Source organism: Phragmites australis, chromosome 14 (genome assembly GCF_958298935.1).
Source record: "Phragmites australis chromosome 14, lpPhrAust1.1, whole genome shotgun sequence".
NCBI classification, from domain to species: Eukaryota; Viridiplantae; Streptophyta; class Magnoliopsida; order Poales; family Poaceae; genus Phragmites; species Phragmites australis.
This window is the reverse complement of record NC_084934.1, coordinates 27318960-27338093: the sequence shown is the minus strand read 5'-3', so window position 1 is coordinate 27338093 and position 19134 is coordinate 27318960. Positions and strand designations below refer to the sequence as shown.

The 19134-nt window shown below is 47.6% G+C and overlaps 1 protein-coding gene across 1 annotated transcript; it reads right to left on the bottom strand.

The window, feature by feature from the left end:
* Positions 1-6076: 6076 nt before the first annotated feature.
* Positions 6077-7586, bottom strand: LOC133890069 (uncharacterized). Its single transcript, XM_062330508.1, has one exon. The coding sequence runs from the start codon at positions 7268-7270 to the stop codon at positions 6314-6316; it is 957 nt and encodes a 318-aa protein (XP_062186492.1). The 5' UTR covers positions 7271-7586; the 3' UTR covers positions 6077-6313.
* Between the last annotated feature and the right edge of the window lie 11548 nt (positions 7587-19134).

Here is a 19134-nt window from a genome sequence, read left to right as displayed (position 1 = left end):
TGAGAAGTGGTGTGCTAAGAAGCCTTTTTTTCACGAACGAGGCCCACACCACATCTTTAGAGGGCTGGGGGTTCTGGGGGGGGGGGGGGTTGAGCGATGCCCACTAGGAGTCGGGACGTGTCACAAAGGGGTAGTGCCCCTCGTATGTAAACACTGGGGTTCGAACTCACGGCAGCAGGCAAGGCTGTAAAAGATAATAGCTAAAATCTAAAAATATATATTTTTAATAAAACTAAAGGTATAACTTTTTAAAAAAACCAAAAGTAAAAACTTAAATAAACAGACCCTAAGTGACTTTCGAATGTGAATACACAACGGAATTTCTTCTATGGTTTCTCTGAAAATTTGGATGCAAGCTTTATCAAATCTATTAAACGAAGGAGGTGGCCAGGTTCGAGCATAAGCAGGCGGGACGCCTTCTTCTACCAACCGAGCTGCACCCAGCTCATCTGCTGCCTAGGGTTTTTCTTTTTTACATCATGTGCAACAGTCCTCAGGGGTGGAGTCAGAATCCAACATAGGGTCAACTCACCAATATCGATAACAATTATCATATAAGAACTAAGCATGATGGAGTTTATCAATGTCACTATCACAGAAAATGACATCATTACCGGTTCTTAAACGGACAGTGATAGCTATTATCATTACTGGTTATAAAAAACACGTCTTTTGATGAGCTAATATTACTATCGGTTCGTGCTATGAACTGACAGTGATATATCACTGCTAGTTCTTAGTTAGAACTGGTAGTGATAATTTGAATATCATTGTTGGTTTGTGTTAATAACCAGTAAAATTAATCATTATCACTGTCAGTTCTTACTGGCTCGATTTTTTTATGTACATCTGAAACTTCCGAACCGGCAATAAAGAGGGGCACAGATGACTCTTTATGTGATGGTGTATAGATCTTGTGATTGTGCACAACTATTTGTTCAATAGCTTGATAAATGATCGTATTAGAATTTTTAGCACAACCGGAACTTAAAATAGCTGGCTTATAAAAGCTATTGAGCGTCTTTAGTTTCTTCATCATGGCTAAACAAGTCAACAACTAAAAACTATCAAAACATATTGAAATTGAAAAGAAAGGAATTAGATTTTTTATGACATCTTCAATTCACCATCACAACTAAAGAGTAGTTTCATACATTTCCAAAGATTAGGATGACTGAGAGAGAGAATATAATTAACCTTACTCTACCCGATTAATCCAATCTCTACCCGATTAATCTAATCCTAAAGAATAGTTTCATACAAAAGTTAGAGATTAGGATGGTCATGTTAATTAATAGGGTCCTAAAGCATGTGATTAGCATCTAATTCTAAAGCACAGTTCAATAAAAAATTAGAGATTAGGATGACTATATTAATTAACGAGTTTTAAAGCATATAATGAATAAGTTAATTAATAGGGTCTCTAATTTGTTAGGGGGGCCTGGCCTCTGGCGCCCCCTTCTCTCCGCCCTTGCTAGTCCTGTTTGTATTTCTTATGCGGTTATATTTCTTTATTACGACAATATGAGTTAATAAAAAAAAATTATTGAAAAAATCATTTGCAGCAGTGCTGCTTGTGAGTTTGCCACCTCCACAGCTGAGATTCAAAATCAAACTCACTCACATGAAGCACCCCAAATCCTACACTAGCACATATAGCCAAGACATAAAGGCGATCTGTCTTGTTTCTACGCTTCCGTTTTCCTGTCTTGTACTACACCGAACAGGAAGAATCGACAGTACATGTAGAGTTTGGAACAGGGAATAAGTTGCTGCTGTTGGAACGACGAGAGGGCCATCCGGCCATGTCATGGTCATGTGCGAGCATGTCGTGCTGTAGGCCAAGGGTGGCCTTGCACTGCACAGCACTAAAGGTTGGCGAAGGTTGGCCTTGCACTGCACAGCACTAAAGGTTGGCGCCAATAAATCTTGTCAAAACTGTGGGAGCCTAGTCTACATTTAACTGTTTGCCTGCCCAACCGGATTGGACCCAACTACAATCCTCTCCCACACATGATGGATGAATCGGGTTGGGTTTGATTTTTCGTTTCCTACTGTGGCCTCGTGGGCAGTGGCCGATACACAATGGACTGCTAGGGCTCGTCCACTTTTTGGACCCGGATCTTAATTACGATTAATGTAGAAAATCACTGTGTAAATAGTGTAATGAGTCAACACCACAGTGGCCTGCATTAATTAATCGTGATATTGCAGCGAGTACTGTAGCAACAGTGATATGACCTACAACAGCGATGACATTTACTGTTCATATGTTGCTGTAGCACCTGATCCATGCTCTCAGTTTTTGATCGGACGGTGCGCGTTTACATAGCCTCTCTGCATTGGCTTCTCCGGTGCAGAGAATCTCGGTCCCCACTTCCTTCCTTAATCCTTTCTCTTCTTACTTTTTTTTCTTCTTCTCTTTTACATCTCTCCTTCCTTTTCATAGAACAACAGAAGGTAAGGGGCTTAAGCCCCTGCACTCCCTGAAGATCCGTCCCTGCTTGTGAATCTCTGTAAGTTCCAGAGCTTTGAAATTCAGGCGGTGATGTGTTTTGTATGATTGGATCTTCGGACGTTTAGTTCGAAAGAGAGATGGGGGTAAACCGGTGGATTGAAAACCATTGGTCCATATGAAATGGCTAGGATTTCAATGGATCTTCTGATGTTTAGTTCGAAAGAGATAGGGGGTGAACCGCTGGATTGAAAATCAATGATCGATATGAAGCTGGTGAGGATTTTTTTAAATGAAGAAGATGTCACCAACCTCCAGCGATCAGACGGCCGGCGAGGTGATCGGATCCATCGGAATCACCAAAAGAGAAAGAATAGCCGAAAGAGATATTTAGGTGAAGCCGTTACGCTACAGCCTTCCTTTTCATTGAGTGTTTAACAGTGTCTACGTACCGTTTAACCATCACGTTTATACAGGTTCGTCCTAGACCCTACTCCAGCTGGCCATGACCACACAACTAGAGATGGTTTAATGGATTATTCGGATCGGATCGGTACGGATCCGGCTACGGCATGGCTATTGTAACGGGTCATGCCGGATCGGCTCGTGTGTCTCCGCTCAGCCCATGGCACGGTCTATCGGTCATCGTGTCAGATCGGTTCGGACACGATTGCGGTCTGGTGGTACAGTCGGTCCGACGGGCACGATAGGCACAGACGGTCCGTCAGTACAGCCGGTCCGATAAAATAAAAAATAGTTATAAAATTTAAAAATATATAGAAAATAGATAAAAAAATATAAAAAAATAGCTACAAAATTAAAAAATATAGAAAATAAAAAATAGTCGAACACATACGTACCGAGCCGGATCATGCCTAGCTGGGTCGTGCCCGTGCCAGCCTGGGCTAGGCCGTGCTCGAGCCAGCCCGACTCAGCCGAGCCGTGCCATGCCGATACGCTGTGCTGCGCGCTCGGCCCACACACGGCTCATGATCTCGTGCCATACCGACCTGACCCGTACCGTGTTTAGACCGTATCTACAGTATCGTGTCTCAGACTGATCCAAGACCTCTGCACTTGCCTACGAGTTCTCTAAACAATTTCGTCGGACACCGTTGTCGGACATTCTTCGGTTACGTGCCGGCAGAGTTGTCACAGAAGATTTTAGTGTTGTCAATATCTTGCCAATCGTAGTCTTAATTATTGGTCCTTTTGCTGGTTGTAGGAGTTGGATTAAATAGACGGTGAGCTAGGTGCCATTTGACATTTTGACTTACACATCGGTGGTAGTATAATTCGCGATGCCCAAGCTGTTAGTGAATAGCCTTTTTGTACGGTCAGTGCAGGCGAGTGATCAAGTTTGTAGTTTGAGAGGCTTGTGCAAGTTTAAGGATCGGATAACCGAATCTACAATGTTAGGGACCTAAGAAAAAACAAGGTACAAGTGTAACTGTGTAAGGACCAATGGTGCAATTTTCTATAATTGTACTCAAAACATACTAAAGACATGTATATATGTGCTGGCGAGATCATTCCAATTGTGTCTAAACATGCTACCGATTTGAAGACATGTAGTTTGTGTGGCGTATGGTTGTGAGCAGGAATTAAAATTTTATCTAAATTTCGGAGAGGAATGAAATATCTAAAAAAAAAATTCACTGACATATGTGACCCACATAACATAGTAAAAAAATGATTGAAATTTTGTAAATTTGAACCCATTGTTGTTAACTATTCCAAGCACAAGTTGCCAATTCGTAACAGTATAATGAGTGAAGTTTGGTGCAGGTGCTGTTGGCGGGTGTTGACTTGGAGAATATTCACAACTGGTAGTCTTGGGTTCTACAGATAATGAGTAAGTGGAGGCATCGTCACAGTTCCTTGTTTTATTTTCTACTAGCAACCCGTTAGCTCTGTGCATGTCAAGAATCAACATCAAAGATGACCACTCATACGTCATGATGTAGCTTTTGAATTTTAAAGTGGCCAATTTGATTGTCATAGAAGTGTTCAATTGGTCACTGCAAGATAATGATACATTTTAGATTATGTTTGGTAGAGATTTAGCTCTCGGCAACACCTCGTATCTTACATTTGTAGATTAAGATAAAGTGTTTTAAGTTTTTATTGTTGAATTGAAATAAAATTAAAATGATTTACCCAAACACTATCGATGTACTCACAGCTCTAGCTCTGTAATTTTCTAAAGTTAGAAATACCTAGCTATAAGAATTTTTATAGCTGAAATTCTGCCAAATATGACCTTAAAACATGTAAGAGAAAAAAAAATTAGATGTAAATCCATGAAGAGGCAAATGGGTCATGTAGTTACTTGCATCGTAAAAGAAGCAATATATTGCTAAACATTTGCATTCTGATCGCGCCAGTGACTATCTTCCAAGGATTTTTAATTCTGGGAATGTCAGATCGCCCAGCTTATCTTAACACAAACCATTCCATCATGCAGTAACCTAAATTAAAACAGTTGTGACAGTTTGTAGTACTAGAAAATATTATGAGTGAATTTCACAAAATTATAAATATTATGTCATTTATAACATAAAACTATAAGTATTATGTCTAGTAACACAAAACTACAAGTATTATGAACTAATTTTATATAAAACCCGATTTAAATTAGATTTATCTAAAAAATAGTCTTATGTTTCTCCAAAAATTATATAACTTTTTGTATGTGTTCCATAATCTATGTGCAATCTATTTTAATTAGACTCACCCAAAAAAGGCTGTGTAGAATTTAAACTAAAATTCTCCAAAAAGACTAATTTTATAACATCTAAAAATTGTTAGGGTCTCAAATAAAATCCCAAAAATATGAAAGATTCACTAATATTCTTTTTATATGATGTACTAATTTTAAAATTATTTTCAGCTCTAGTTATATGGTGAAAAAACGAGTTCCTTTGTAAGTATATAAAAAAATATTATAAAATAACTCACTTTTTCACCATATAATCTATCAGTAGAAATAATTTTCAAAATTAGTCCATCATATAAAAAGAATAGTGATTTTTTTCATATTTTTAGGATTTTATTTGAGGACCTAACAATCGTTAGGAGTTATAGAAGTAGTTTTTTTAGAATTTTAGTCTAAATTCTATACCTGTTTTTTTTTGGATGAGTTCAATTAAAATAAGTTGCACATGAATTATGAAACACGTATTAGAAGTTCTAGGATTTTTAGAAAAATATAAGATCATTTTAAATAAATCTAATTACAATTAGATTTTGTATAAAATTAATGTACAATACTTATAATTTTATATTATTATTTGTAATACTTGTAGTTTTGTATTACAAATAGCATACTACTTATATTTTTCTGTAATTCACTTAATTATTATAGTACCCCAGGAACAGCTCAGGACATGAGCAATTTGCCACGAAATCGATCAGGCAGCATCTGAAATGCACACCCTGCGGAATCTCAGAATAGTATTCCCACGTTGATGAGCTGCATCTCCTGATTTTTATACGAATCAATGCAGGGTTTGGTTAGCTAATCCGAACACGTGTTGCGATCTGGCGCGCACAGATTCCGGATCGGACGGCGCTCGGAAATCAGCTGTCTCCAGGGCATTACTGATTACTCTGATGAAATCACGATAAGAGGAAAATATACTGATATTTTTTTTGTCCAAAAAACATTGAGCATACCATGTACGTACATATCTACACTAGTATGAAAACCTTGTGGTGTTCACAGGAAATGAAAGAATACGCTGTGAAAGTAACAAAAAAATGGACAAGTAAAACGGCGACGCTTCTCCGGCCACCTCTGCGGCGCCATCAAGATTTCGAGACGGCGTCGTTCGTGAATGCGTTGATGTGTATGGATCATGTCGGCCTGCCGCGATTAGAGGAGTGGCTGCCCAGCTTCCTGCTGATGCTGTGGATCGCCGGGTTGGACCTCAGGTAGCCGAACAGGCTGTTCCGGTGGAACGGCAGCGGAGTCGTCGTCCGCCGCCGCATGTCCTCGGCGGCAGCCCGGTTCACCGTGTACGGCATGTCGCTAGCCGACGCTGTCGAACCTCTCCCCTTCCGCATGGACGCGCTGCCGTCGCCGCTCTTCGGCTTCTGAGGGTGTGCGAACGACGAGGACAGCATGGTGTACTTGAAGAGCGGGTCCTTGCTCCCGCCTCCGGTGGCGCGGCCCTCCGACGCGCTCCGGAAGAGGAAGAAGTCCTTGAGCCTCCATTTCTTGTTCCCGCTGCCGCAGCCTCGCATCATAGAGCTTCTTGGAGACGGAGGCGAGGACGGGAACTCGTCGTCGCCGCCGCCGCCGCCGCCGCCGCCGCCGCCCCCCCTGAACGGTGAGAGAGACCGTGTGTCTCTCCTGCTCCTCAACGTCGCGGTCGAGATAGGGGCAGCGGGCCTGCCCGACCTGCCCCTCTCCGACGCCTCCTCTTGACCCCCTCCGCGCGCCCCGGCTCTTCTCAGGGACCGAGGGCACGAGAAAGAAGAGGAGGTGTCGTCGACCAGCAGAATGCTCGTGTGCGGCGTGTTCAGCGGCCGGATCTTGCCTCCCTCGAAGAGCTCGTCGGCGGCGGCGAGGATCGGCGTGGACTCTTGCAGCTGCCCGCTGAACCCCAGAGTGAAGTCAAACGTTGCCTCGCCGTCGCCGCCGGTGCCGCCCGTCGAAGCGTCCCCGGCGTAGCTCGCCCTGGACGGGCTCGTCGGGGCGCTGGAGAAGAAGTAGCCGCAGTAGCCGGGGATGTGGTTGGCGCCGGCGATGGCCGCAGTTCTTGGGCTGCACGGTGCACTTGGCGCCATGACAGGCACCACCACCTCCATCGCTTCACTTACTACTTCTGCTCTCTCTCTCTCTCCCCTTCTCCTTTAAAAGGCCTTGGAATTTTGTTTATGTAGAGTAAGGTTTTGGTATGGGAGGTGGAGAGAGAAAGAGAGGAAGGTAGGAGGAAGCTCGTAGGAAGAAGAGAGGGAGGGAAAGCCGTCTCCTAGAGACCTAGACATCTACCATGTTGTCTTATAAGCAACTTGTTTAGTTTAATATGTTTGATATGAACAGTTCGTTATGAGATTAGTTTGTCAAGTACAAACTCTTTGTTGTCATGCATGCATGCAGCCTGTAATAGTCCTTCACCGATGATTCAAATTCCACCATTACTTCTGATTTTAGAATTGGTAGTGGATAAACAATAGTGATAATCAAAGAACTATCACCATCAAATTCTTCACCAGCAGTATTGCCCATTTTTAGGAAAAAAAATTCCCGCTCAACCCCGCGCCCACTCCACCATCACCGCTCACTTGCCTTGGCCGTCGCTGCACCGCCACACGCATCCTTCATCATCGCCATGCCCTCCCTTCTGCCGTCATCGTGCCATATGCTCAAATAGACTCAGACACAAAAATAGATCGACTCATCTCATCCATACGAACACATCTCACAATCAAATCGACTCATCCCACAATCAAAATATGAACAAATCGACTCATATTATCCATATACTGCTTGAACACAAGAACAAATCAACTCAAACACAAGAAAAAACATGGACGAGACCGTTGTGGTCAACCTCGCACACACCCTAGACTCGCCCTGGACTCATCGTCGGTCTGCCATTGTCGGAGGCTGCGCGCCGCTCAGAGGAGCCGCAGAGGAGGCCGTGGCTCAGAGGAACCCGCTCAGAGTAGGCCGCCGCTCGAAGCAGACCATATGCACACATTAGTCTTGACTTCTCCTCAAGCCGAGTAAACACACAACCGGAGATCGAGGGGAGCTACACAACGCGATGCCAAGCTCTGGAAGAAGGAATCGGGGTGGCCCTAGGCCTCTGTGGATGAGAACGAGGAGCTCATGGCGCTTCTCTACTCGGCTAGATCCACACAGTAGATGAGTGAGGAGGGAGCTACGACTGTGCTGCTGCTACTGGAGAGAGAGAGAGAGCCTAGGGGGTCAGGTAGGAGATGAGGAAGAGCTAGTCTGGGGTGGGAGAGAGAAAGGATAAGGGAGAGAGAGGAGAACAACGAGATGACGCGTGGCTAGTTCGGATTTAGATTTTTTTTAGGTCGCGAATGGGATGAGCAGATATGAACATGTGAGACTAAGTGGATTCAATCTAAAATTCAGATCTGGCTCATTGGTTCGCTGCCGGTTCATAACAACAATCTATCACTGTCTGTTATTGTTAGAACTGACAGTAATAATAACCTATCACTGCTGGTTGTTTTCTAAAACCGATAATGATATTGTTTTTCTTATGATCTAGTAGTGAAAATCGTATCACTACCGATTTTAGTTGATCCGGTAGTGATGAGGTGATAAAAAAAGATTATTTCTAGAGTAGTGAATGCATCATGAGATTATTTGTGTTGAAGACATAGAACGGTCGTTATTGTAGAACTTAAGTGGTACACTATCAGCTAAGAAATGGAACAGTAAGCGATAAGGATGTATTTGGAATGTAGGAATTTCGTTAAAATCTTAGCAACATACTGTACAATTTAGGTCCTATTTAGTAGGACTCTAGCTTTCGGCTCTACGAAGATTTTGAGTTTGTATGGTAAGATAATATGATTTAAGGCTATATTTTCAGATTAAAATAGAAACAAAATAGTTCATTCAAATATTCTCGATATATCCGTAGCTCCAACTCTATAAATTTTTAAAACTAAAAATATATAGTATTAAGAATTATTAGATCTTAAGTTATGTCAAACATACCCTTAGTTTCTGCATGAGCCGGGAGAATTTCATGTTCAACTGGGCTCGGAGGCTATGTATGTTGGTGCGCGACGAGTGGGTCGCCCCAACTTCAGATGTGCTTGCTATGCTACGCTACGTGATCAGAGTAGCGACGATTAAACAATGAAGACCACTGACTTACTGTGATGAGATCCACGTGGATGATTCCACAAGGAACCGGCGGAAAAGTACGTTAATTGCCGTCGATTGTGGACATTTGTTTTCACACTTCCGAGTTTAGGTGATGAAAACTCAAAAGTTTTAGAGCGATCATGTGAACCCGTCGGAGTTAGTGAGTTTAGGAGAAGGTTAAGGTTTGAAATTTTAAGATTCATCAGTGACGCTAAGGTTAGAGGGAGGCTAGGATAGTGATTGGATCGACGATGGGTTACGGTGGAGACAACGGTGATGCCATGGGAGTAGGCATGCGATAAGCGGGATTAGCGATAAGAGCGACGAAAACAAAACGGTTAGCACGGCTGCGAGCGGGGCGAGCACAGCGATTTAAATAGAAGTAGAAGAAACAATCCGATACATTGGATAGAGATGGGATGAATGACGTTGATCAATTCAAGAAAAGGAAAATTTCATACGGTTGAGATCGATCCATAAGGGTGGGTGGATGTATTGTGATGATAGTGATGGGAGGTTGTTGGCACGGTAGAAAAAAAAAAATTCAGAAAACGCCTTTCGTTCTAGAATACGTTGAATGGTAAGCGTTTTGCCGCGCACACAAGTTTTATATGTGGTTTAGGGATACATGTCGCCGTTTTGAGAAGAACACAAGACTACAAGAGTCCCTTTCACCAATTTCAGAGTTTGGACGGCATGCGTGGGAATATGTTGTTTTTTTATTAATGGAGTTATGATACATTGGTATTAGCATAACTATCTTTCCTTGAGTATTAAAAACCAGTACTAGTATTTGTATATGTAAGTTTAAAAGGATATCTATTATATTATTATTAGAGGAGAAAAAGAGCCACTCCATTCGCTCTATAGCTTACAAAATTATTACGTTATCCGGAAAAAAAGAAAAATATCTAGACTACTTATTATTATGAACATCTAACTGTTTAGATTAAATCAAAGATCTCATATCAAATATGATTAATAAATAGCTAAATTCGGAAACTAAAAGTACATATCAAATATGATTAATAAATACCTAAATTTAGAATTAAAAATTATGAAAAATCAATAGTTCAATTTTCATACGGTTTGGGAAACAAAATATTTAAATAAAGAGTCCATAAAAAACTAAAGACACTAATTTTTAATTAAATATTATCATAATAAAATATTACAGCGATGTTAGCTATACTATTAGTGTAGATCATCTTGCTAGTTATTGTTTTAAATAGTTGGACTCCTGCAACAGTCAATGTGTCCTGTTGCTTATGAGAAGAGCACGATATTTCTAGAACAACAATTCAAGGTTCCATTTCCACTAAAACTTATAGCTGAATATTATAATGAACCAGTCATGTCTGTATACTACTCCTAGTACTACAAATCCAGTTTTTTTCTTCTAAAAAAGACCACAAATCCGAACTAGATCGAGCTATTTCTTTGCAATAGGTGATCTACCTTTAATTTCGTGCCGTGTGCATGCACGTAATTCCTGTGTACACCTAACAGGGCACACAGAGTGCCAACCCCTCGAAGGCCATTTTTCCGTGCAAAGTCTGAAGAAAAACAAACGGTACCGAGACACCTGGTACAGCCCAGAATCTTCAGGAGTCGGAGGGTCTCAAGCTTCCCTACCTGCTGTCACTTCCCTGTAGCCCCATCAACCTCCTCCTCCCTCTATTTTTTTGTTTTTGCAAGAAAAAATAGAAGAAGAGATAAGATGAAAGAGGAGGAAGAAGATTAGACCTTTCAGTATTTCGCTGCGTCCGTCACAGACGATATGTCTTGTGAACCTTTGGAGAGGTCATAAGATGATAAGATACCACATCTACTGATATGTCACTCTATCGCTGGTTAATCATTAACCATGATTCTAGGTATATCGGTTGAGGATATATGAATAACGTTTGTGGTGTATGTGTTTGTATGTGTGATAAATTTAAGAATATATGTGTTAACTAGGTTCAGTTATCTCGAAAGATATCAACCATATGTCATGTGTATTTGGTTATAAGTATTTTTTAACTGGTTACAAATCAGTCTCTCAGTCTTATCGTTCTTCGTCCTTTTACAAGTCGGATCCTCCTCTCTTTATATGAGAAAGAGAACTTATAAGTGGGTCCTGCTCAGTAGACCCATGCCTGACTAGGTATTCTACTCTTGAATCATCATCATGAAGAATCAGGTGAACCTAACTTACCCTGAGAGCTCTGCATGCCTGTCCCATCCGTAGAACCCCACCGCACCTGCCTCCCCTAGTCGCCTGGCCTGTCCCGTCGCCATGCACTGCAAGTTCGTATGCCAAGCTGTCCCGTTCTTGCGCTCTGCGAGTCTACATGCAAAAATCATCCACTTGTGGTCATTCTTCAGATCCTATCTCATCCGTCGCGTTGCGCAAGTTGGTCCGTAACACCCTACTTAGTAGCAATTAATGCTACGGGACGTGGCACTGCCCATCTGCGCTAGCCACAACTTTGCTTGCTGGAGGAGGTACTTCGGGATGGAAAACACTTGAGTAGACATTACTAAATGCGATTAGACATGTTAGGTATGGACGTCTCGTGACCAGTAAGGGCTAGTCGTGGGACCATATTATATCGCAAGGAGGCCAGTCATGCAAGTCTCGCGCTGGTCGTGCGACCCAAGGGTTGAGCGCGTGATGGGTCAGGGTTCAGGAAATATCCCTTGCCGATCGCCATCCCTCGTAGGGTCTGTTAGCTAGGATGCCCGCTTACTCAATACTCCGATAGTGACCCTCAAGCTTTTCCATAGTCGTGGTTAGGTCTGATCGTACCACTTGGGCCCTAAGGGAATATAGTCCCCCCTAGAGAGTGGTCGTCGATGCCGTTAGCTTTCATAGTTTGACTCTGAACTTCACGTCACGTGGGGAGGTTAAACATCTCGAGAAAAAGAGAGAGACATTGATTGTCACAGGGTCCAAGGGACTTTCGGTTCCCCATGTGCACCCCCTTGGATTTTGAGCAATTCTCCATGTGCACCCCCTTGAATTTCGAGCGGTTCTGATGTCGCACCGGTTGAAGTTCCTCAGTACTTTTGAGATTGAGGTATCATGATGGGATGTGTATAAAAAACTAAGGTGTTAGTGCCTAGACGCTATCACGCATGCATGGGTTTGATCGGGGCATGGTCATGAGCCCCCAGGTAGTAAATGAAAGGACCAGGGACATTTTTTCCATGGTGACTCTGCCTTCCACCCTAGCGTGAATCAATGGCTGTTCACGTTCCAACACATACATTATGATTTCCTCCATGGGGAAGGTGAAGTCAGGATTCATTTCGACCAAAAGTATCAACTCTACCACCAATACGCCCTCAGCGTTCAACTCATAAGTTTATAGACTATGTAAGTGTCTTACATGTATAATTCACAGTCTAAATTCTTATACCACTACATTGAATATTTTAAGTTCTCATATATATAGAATGGAGATACATACATGCAGTCAAAAAGGCATCATCACTGAAGTAGGATTTCTCAACCCAATGAAAATAAACCAGACGATGGTCGTCACCTTGCCATAGGCAATCGAGGATAATACACTTAAATTTATTCAAACGTACCAATTAAAAAATACATACTTTTATCTTACAACTTTGGGTACGTGTTTCTCTCCATATTTATACTACTCTTTTTGAGCATCGCGGCGTTAGAACTTAGGACTAATTATCTACGGTGACATATGTGCAGATTTCACTATGGCTCTCTTTGTCATTCAAACTGACTATAGCAATATCATTGTCCTCGATGGGAAAAGATTCAGTAGCCGAATACCAACTCGTCATAGACTTGCTACAAATGTAAACTAATCATTTCATTAACGCTGTAGTAAACTTCGAATTGATTGAATCTAAGTGTAGTTACGGTCAATAATCACACACGTACAGGATGCACATGCACTACGTCAAGAGGAAAGGATGTCACTTTCCGTTTCGGAAGGAATAGAAAATTGTAACAAACTTTCCTTGTGGCTACTGTGTATGTGACTTTATGCATGGATGGAGCAAAAATAATTATATTACCATTACCAAAGCTGGGGTAAGTGGTATACATATTGATGATTAATTTTCAGTTCATACTCGTGTTCAAATAGATTGATTTCTTCAATTATGGTAATTGCAGGATCACGAGCTGGAAACAAGTATCCTCATATCGTAGAGAATCAACGCAATTCAGGAACAACTCTGCGGGTTCATCAATGACCAAGTCATTCCAGAGTTCGGGTGGTACCATGTTTCCAAATGGTGTCGTTTGCAAGCCGTCCCTTCAATTAGTCCATGTAGTTCGCTACCTGATTCTTCTTAAGGCAAAAGGTGTTGTTCATGGTCTTCGGTCAACAAGAACAACTGAATGACATCGCTTGTTACCTTTTTGTTGCATATTTTTGTTAATTATGAGCTTTTGTTGCAGACTTGTATTAGTTATGATCTCTAGTCAATGTGTCGGTGTATTAGGAACCAGGGGTCCCTGAATCCTGAAGACCGGGCCGGCCATCCGCCACATATCACCATCCCGCGAGGTCCACCCTGCAGGATAAGAAGAAACTAAGTCCCGGGGGAAGGTGCTCGGGGCCGTAGCCTCTAGGTTCCCGAGCACCCCGGTTCCCCGATGATCCGCAGAGTCCAAATACCGGGAAGGAAGTGCTCGGGAGAGAGTGCTCGGGGCTGCACGTGGCAGCCCCCGAGGACTCGGTTCCCCGAAGGTCCCACCGAAGTGCTCGGGAGAAAGTGCTCGGGGCTGCATGTGGCAGCCCCCGAGGACCCGGTTCCCCGAAGGTCGCACCGAAGTGCTCGGGAGAGAGTGCTCGGGGCTGCACGTGGCAGCCCCCGAGGACCCAGTTCCCCGAAGGTCACGCCGAAGTGCTCGGGAGAGAGTGCTCGGGGCTGCACGTGGCAGCCCCTGAGGACTCGGTTCCCCGAAGGTCCCACCGAAGTGCTCGGGAGAGAGTGCTCGGGGCTGCACGTGGCAGCCCCCGAGGACTCGGTTCCCCGAAGGTCCCACCGAAGTGCTCGGTAGAGAGTGCTCGGGGCTGCACGTGGCAGCCCCCGAGGACTCGGTTCCCCGAAGGTCCCACCGAAGTGCTCGGGAGAGAGTGCTTAGGGCTGCGCGTGGCGGCCCCCGAGGACTCGGTTCCCCGAAGGTTCGCGCAAGATCATTCGACGACCCGAAGGGTCCCATCGTCGGGGTGTCAGCCAGTCAAAGGCCCAATGCCGTATTTAATAGGCACGCGCGGCCTGACATCCTGACATCCTGACATTCTCAGCTGCCCACGCCCCAGTGTCAGACCCTGCCATACCCTGGCAGGGGGGCGTGGGTCCATTAAATGCACGGGTCCCGTCCCGTTTCATCCGGGTGCCTCGGGATAACGTTGCCAGAATCGAAGCGCTCCGCCTGCCACCCTGCCCTGGCAGAAAGACAAGATAGGGTGGGCGCACCGGGCACCTCTGAGGCTGCCCGGTGGGCCCCCTTTATGGCACCCGAGGGCTTCCACAGTGGCGGGTGGTCGGATGCGCGCCGCATTTTTCCACCGCCCCTGTCACTTCGCCAAGACGGAATGATGACGCCTTTCTCCGTGGCACCTTGGCACTCGCACCCCCTCTTTCCCATTCAGGATATGTCGAGGTCGGCGCGCCTATAAAAGGAAAGGATGGAGAACACGTAAAAGGGTGTGGAAAAAGAAAGAGGACGCAGACGCTCGAACCCATTCAAGCCAAGCTAGAACACGAGAGCCTCAAGCTCTCTGTAAGCTGCTCTCTCTTGTAACCAGATACATCCTTGAAGAATTCCCTTCGAGGATAGATATAGCACTCACACAGGAGTAGGGTGTTACGCCCCCGTGCGGCCCGAACCTGTCTAAACCCCGGTGCACCCATCTTTTTCGCACTAGGACGATCATCTCCCACCAGCCACCGCATTTATTTCCGTTTCCCGCTTATTTCCCAAACAAGCTCGCTCAGGATCATCCCCCCGGCCGAATCTCTAAAAAGGGGGTCTCTCGGGATCCCTGCGACAGGAGTTCATCCTCCGACAGCTGGCGCGCCAGGTAGGGGGGAATATCCCTGGATTGTTTGTTTCGCTTTCTTCCCACAGGAAAAGATGGCCGGTGGGCACCGCCTCCAGCGTTCCGGCTCCACTTCCAGTGACGGGACGCTGCCCGATGCCAGAGGAGGCCCAGTCGCTGCTGCGTACCAGCAACAACCGCCATCCACGTGCGCGGTTTTTCCCGCTCAAGGGGATCAAGGCGCTGGGCCCATCAGGGCCGCCGCCGCCGCTGCCGACGCACTTTCCGACCCCCAGCAGGTGGTCGGGACCCCGGCCGCCAGGTCCGCCTCTGGACCACGTCGGGTGCCACCTCGACGCAGGCTCGCTTTCAGCGAGGCCAGCCTAGGGAGCGCGCTGCTTGCAGCACACGCTCTCCTTAGGCACCCGCCCGTTCAGGCCACGCCGAACACTCCGGAAGGCCGGTGGATACAAGATGTCGTCGCTTTGGTCGGCACTGCTCGTCGCCAGGTGCAGGCCGGAGACGCAATCTCCATGGCTCCATGTATTTTTAGTCCTCGCACCACTTCCCAGCATGGTGCCGCCAGAGCCGGCTCCTCAACGGGCAACACCCGCACAGGCCGAGGGGTCTCCAGGCGGAGTGCCATCCCCCTGGTCGTGTCTGAAGCCCGGGACCTTCGTTTGCGCCTTGACGAGCGGAGGGGCCACGAGGATGCCCGAGTTACTCTCGAGCGTCAGCGGGAGACCCGGCAGGGGGTCGGGGCAGAGGACCAGGCTTCCTCTCTCCCGGCCCAAGGCCACCGGGGATCCCCGGCTCGCCGCCACTCGCCACCGAGGACCCCCGCTCGCGCTGTGGGGTACGGCACTGGCTGTCGTGCCTTCACCGCCGAGCTCCGCCGGGTCAGGTGGCCTTCCAAGTTTCGCCCCGAGCTGCCGGAGAAGTACGACGGGTCCATCGACCCCGTCGAGTTCCTCCAGATCTACACAATGACCGTCCAAGTGGCCGGAGGCAGCGAAAAGGTGATGGCAAACTACTTTCATGTTGCCCTGAGGGGCTCCGCCCGCTCTTGGCTTATGAACTTACCCCCAGGGTCTATCGGCTCCTGGGATGACCTGTGCCACCAGTTCGTGGCCAACTTTCAGGGCACGTTTACGCGTCCTGGTTTGGAGTGCGACCTTCACGCCGTCCAACAGCAGGAAGAGGAGACGCTACGGCGCTTTATACAGCGCTTCAGCCAGGTTCGCAACACCATTCCACGAGTGGCCCCCCACGCTGTTATTGTTGCTTTCCGGCAGGGCGTCCACGATGAGCGGATGCTCGAAAAGCTAGGTACGCACGAGATTGAGACCACTGCGGAACTCTTCGCACTGGTCGATAAGTGCGCCAAGGCTGCGGAGGCCAGGGCGTGGCATGCTCCTCGCCCCGCCTCTGACCAGCCAAGTTCTTCCCGCTCTGACAAGCGAGAAAAGAAGAAGAGAAGGAAGCGCGAGGCCGCTCCCGTTGAGCCAACCCAGATCCCCGCTCACAGGGTGCCGCAAGAGCCCGATCACCGGTAAGAGCGCCGACCGGGTGTCGATCGACGCCCCGTCAGGGCCCCTGCTCGGGCTCCTCCTCGGGCCTCCGTGCCTACGAGGGCCCCGGCTCCAGCAAGAGCCCCGGCCCCCGGCTGAGCTCCCTCTCCAGCGAGGGCCCCCGCTCCCACGGGGCCCGAGCCAGGTAAATGGTGTCCCATACACCAGACCAGATGGCACGACCTCACGGAGTGTCGTACGGTCAAAGGACTCGTGGAGCAGCGCCAGAGGGAGCGCGACGAGTCCCGTGGAGGAGGCGATACTGAGGTCGTCCCCGACAACACCGAGCTCGGCTTCCAGGAGCCCGAGCACACCGTCACCTTCATCGACGGGGGCGCGTACACGCCTTCCTCGCGCCGTGGCATCAAGGTCATGCGACGCGAGGTGTGCTCGGCATCCCCGAGCGAGGAGGCCGCAAGGCCCCTAAGGTGGTCAGATACTTCGATCACATTCAGCATGGCTGATCACCCCGCCAGTACTGCAGCCGTGGGGCGACTACCTTTGGTAGTGTCCCCCACTGTCTGCAATGTCAAGGTCGGCAGGGTGCTGATCGACGGTGGTGCCGGCCTCAACCTCCTTTCCAAGGAGGCTTTTGAGAAGCTGCAGGTGTCTTCCCGATGCCTAAAGCCGTCGCTCCCTTTCTGTGGAGTAACCCCTAGGCACTCCCTGCCCCTCGGGCAGGTTGAGTTGCCTGTCACGTTCGGGAGCCGGGACAACTTCCGCACGGAGTGCGTCCTCTTCGACGTCGCGGAGCTCCCTCTCCTCTACAACGCCATCCTCGGGCGTCCGGCGCTCGCCAAGTTTATGATGGCCGTGCATTATGCATACCTTACGGTTAAGATGCCCGGCCCCGCAGGCTCCATCTCTGTGATCGCCGATTCCGGCGGCGCCGTCTCCTGCGCTGAACAGTCATACATGACTCTGGTCTCAGCGCAGGCCGAGGTCGATGGATCTACAGGGGGCCCGGGACCCTCTTCATCCAAACCCCGACTCGCCGCCGACACCTCTGTTCCAACGAAGGAGGTCGTGGTGGGCGAAGACGCTACCCAGGTTGTCCGTATCGGCGGCGACCTGGGCAGCAAATAGGAAAGCGCGCTCGTCGCCTTCCTCCAGGCTAACGTAGACGTGTTTGCCTGGCAACCGTCCGACATGCCCGGGATCCCTAGGGAGGTGATCGAGCATCACTTGGCGGTGCGTCCGGACGCCCGCCCGGTGAAGCAAAAGGTCCAGCGGCAGGCGCCAGAGCGCCAGGAGTTTATCCGCGAGCAGGTCAGCAAGCTCCTCAACGCCGGATTCATCCGAGAAGTCCTCCACCCCGACTGGCTAGCAAACCCAGTCATCGTCCCGAAGGCCAACGGCAAGCTCCGCATGTGCGTGGACTACACCGACCTAAATAAGGCTTGCCCTAAAGATCCCTTCCCCTTACCTCGCATTGATCAAATTATAGATTCAACTGCGGGATGCGATCTTTTATGCTTTCTAGATGCAAACTCTGGGTATCACCAGATTCGCATGGCCGTAGGGGACGAGGAAAAAACTGCTTTTACCACCCCGGTGGGGACTTATTGCTACATGTCAATGCCTTTCGGCCTGCGCAACGCTGGATCATCCTTCCAGCGCGCTATTCGTATTACTCTTGACTCGCAGGTTGGCCGCAACGTCGAGGCTTACATCGACGATCTCGTGGTCAAAACCCGAGACCGCGCCACCCTGCTCGAGGACCTTGCCGAGACTTTCAACAGTCTCCGTTCTACCCGCCTCAAGCTCAACCCGGAGAAGTGTGTCTTCGGGGTGCCGACGGGCAAGCTCCTTGGTTTCTTGGTCTCTGGCCGAGGGATCGAGGTCAATCCAGAGAAGATCTGGGCCATCGAGCAGATGCGACCCCCGGTTCGACTCAAGGAGGTCCAGCGCCTCACCGGCTGCATGGCAGCCCTCGGGCGCTTCATCTCCAAGCTCGGGGAGCGAGGGCTCCCCCTCTTCAAGCTTCTGAAGAAATCCGGTCGTTTTGACTGGACGCCGGAGGCCGAGCAGGCCTTCCGCGACTTAAAGAAGTACCTTACTTCGCCACCCGTGTTGGTGGCTCCCTCTCAAGGTGAGCCCCTACTACTCTACGTTTCGGCCACTCCTCAGGTCGTGAGCATAGTGCTGGTGGTGGAGCGCGACGAGTATTTGGGGCCGGGTGCTGGGTCCCAGCTCCCAGAGGCCCCCGACCACTCACTTGTCCTC

Excerpts from the sequence above, each read along its gene's own strand:
- LOC133890069 (XM_062330508.1), bottom strand. The coding sequence starts at position 7,270 with ATGGAGGTGGTGGTGCCTGTCATGGCGCCAAGTGCACCGTGCAGCCCA.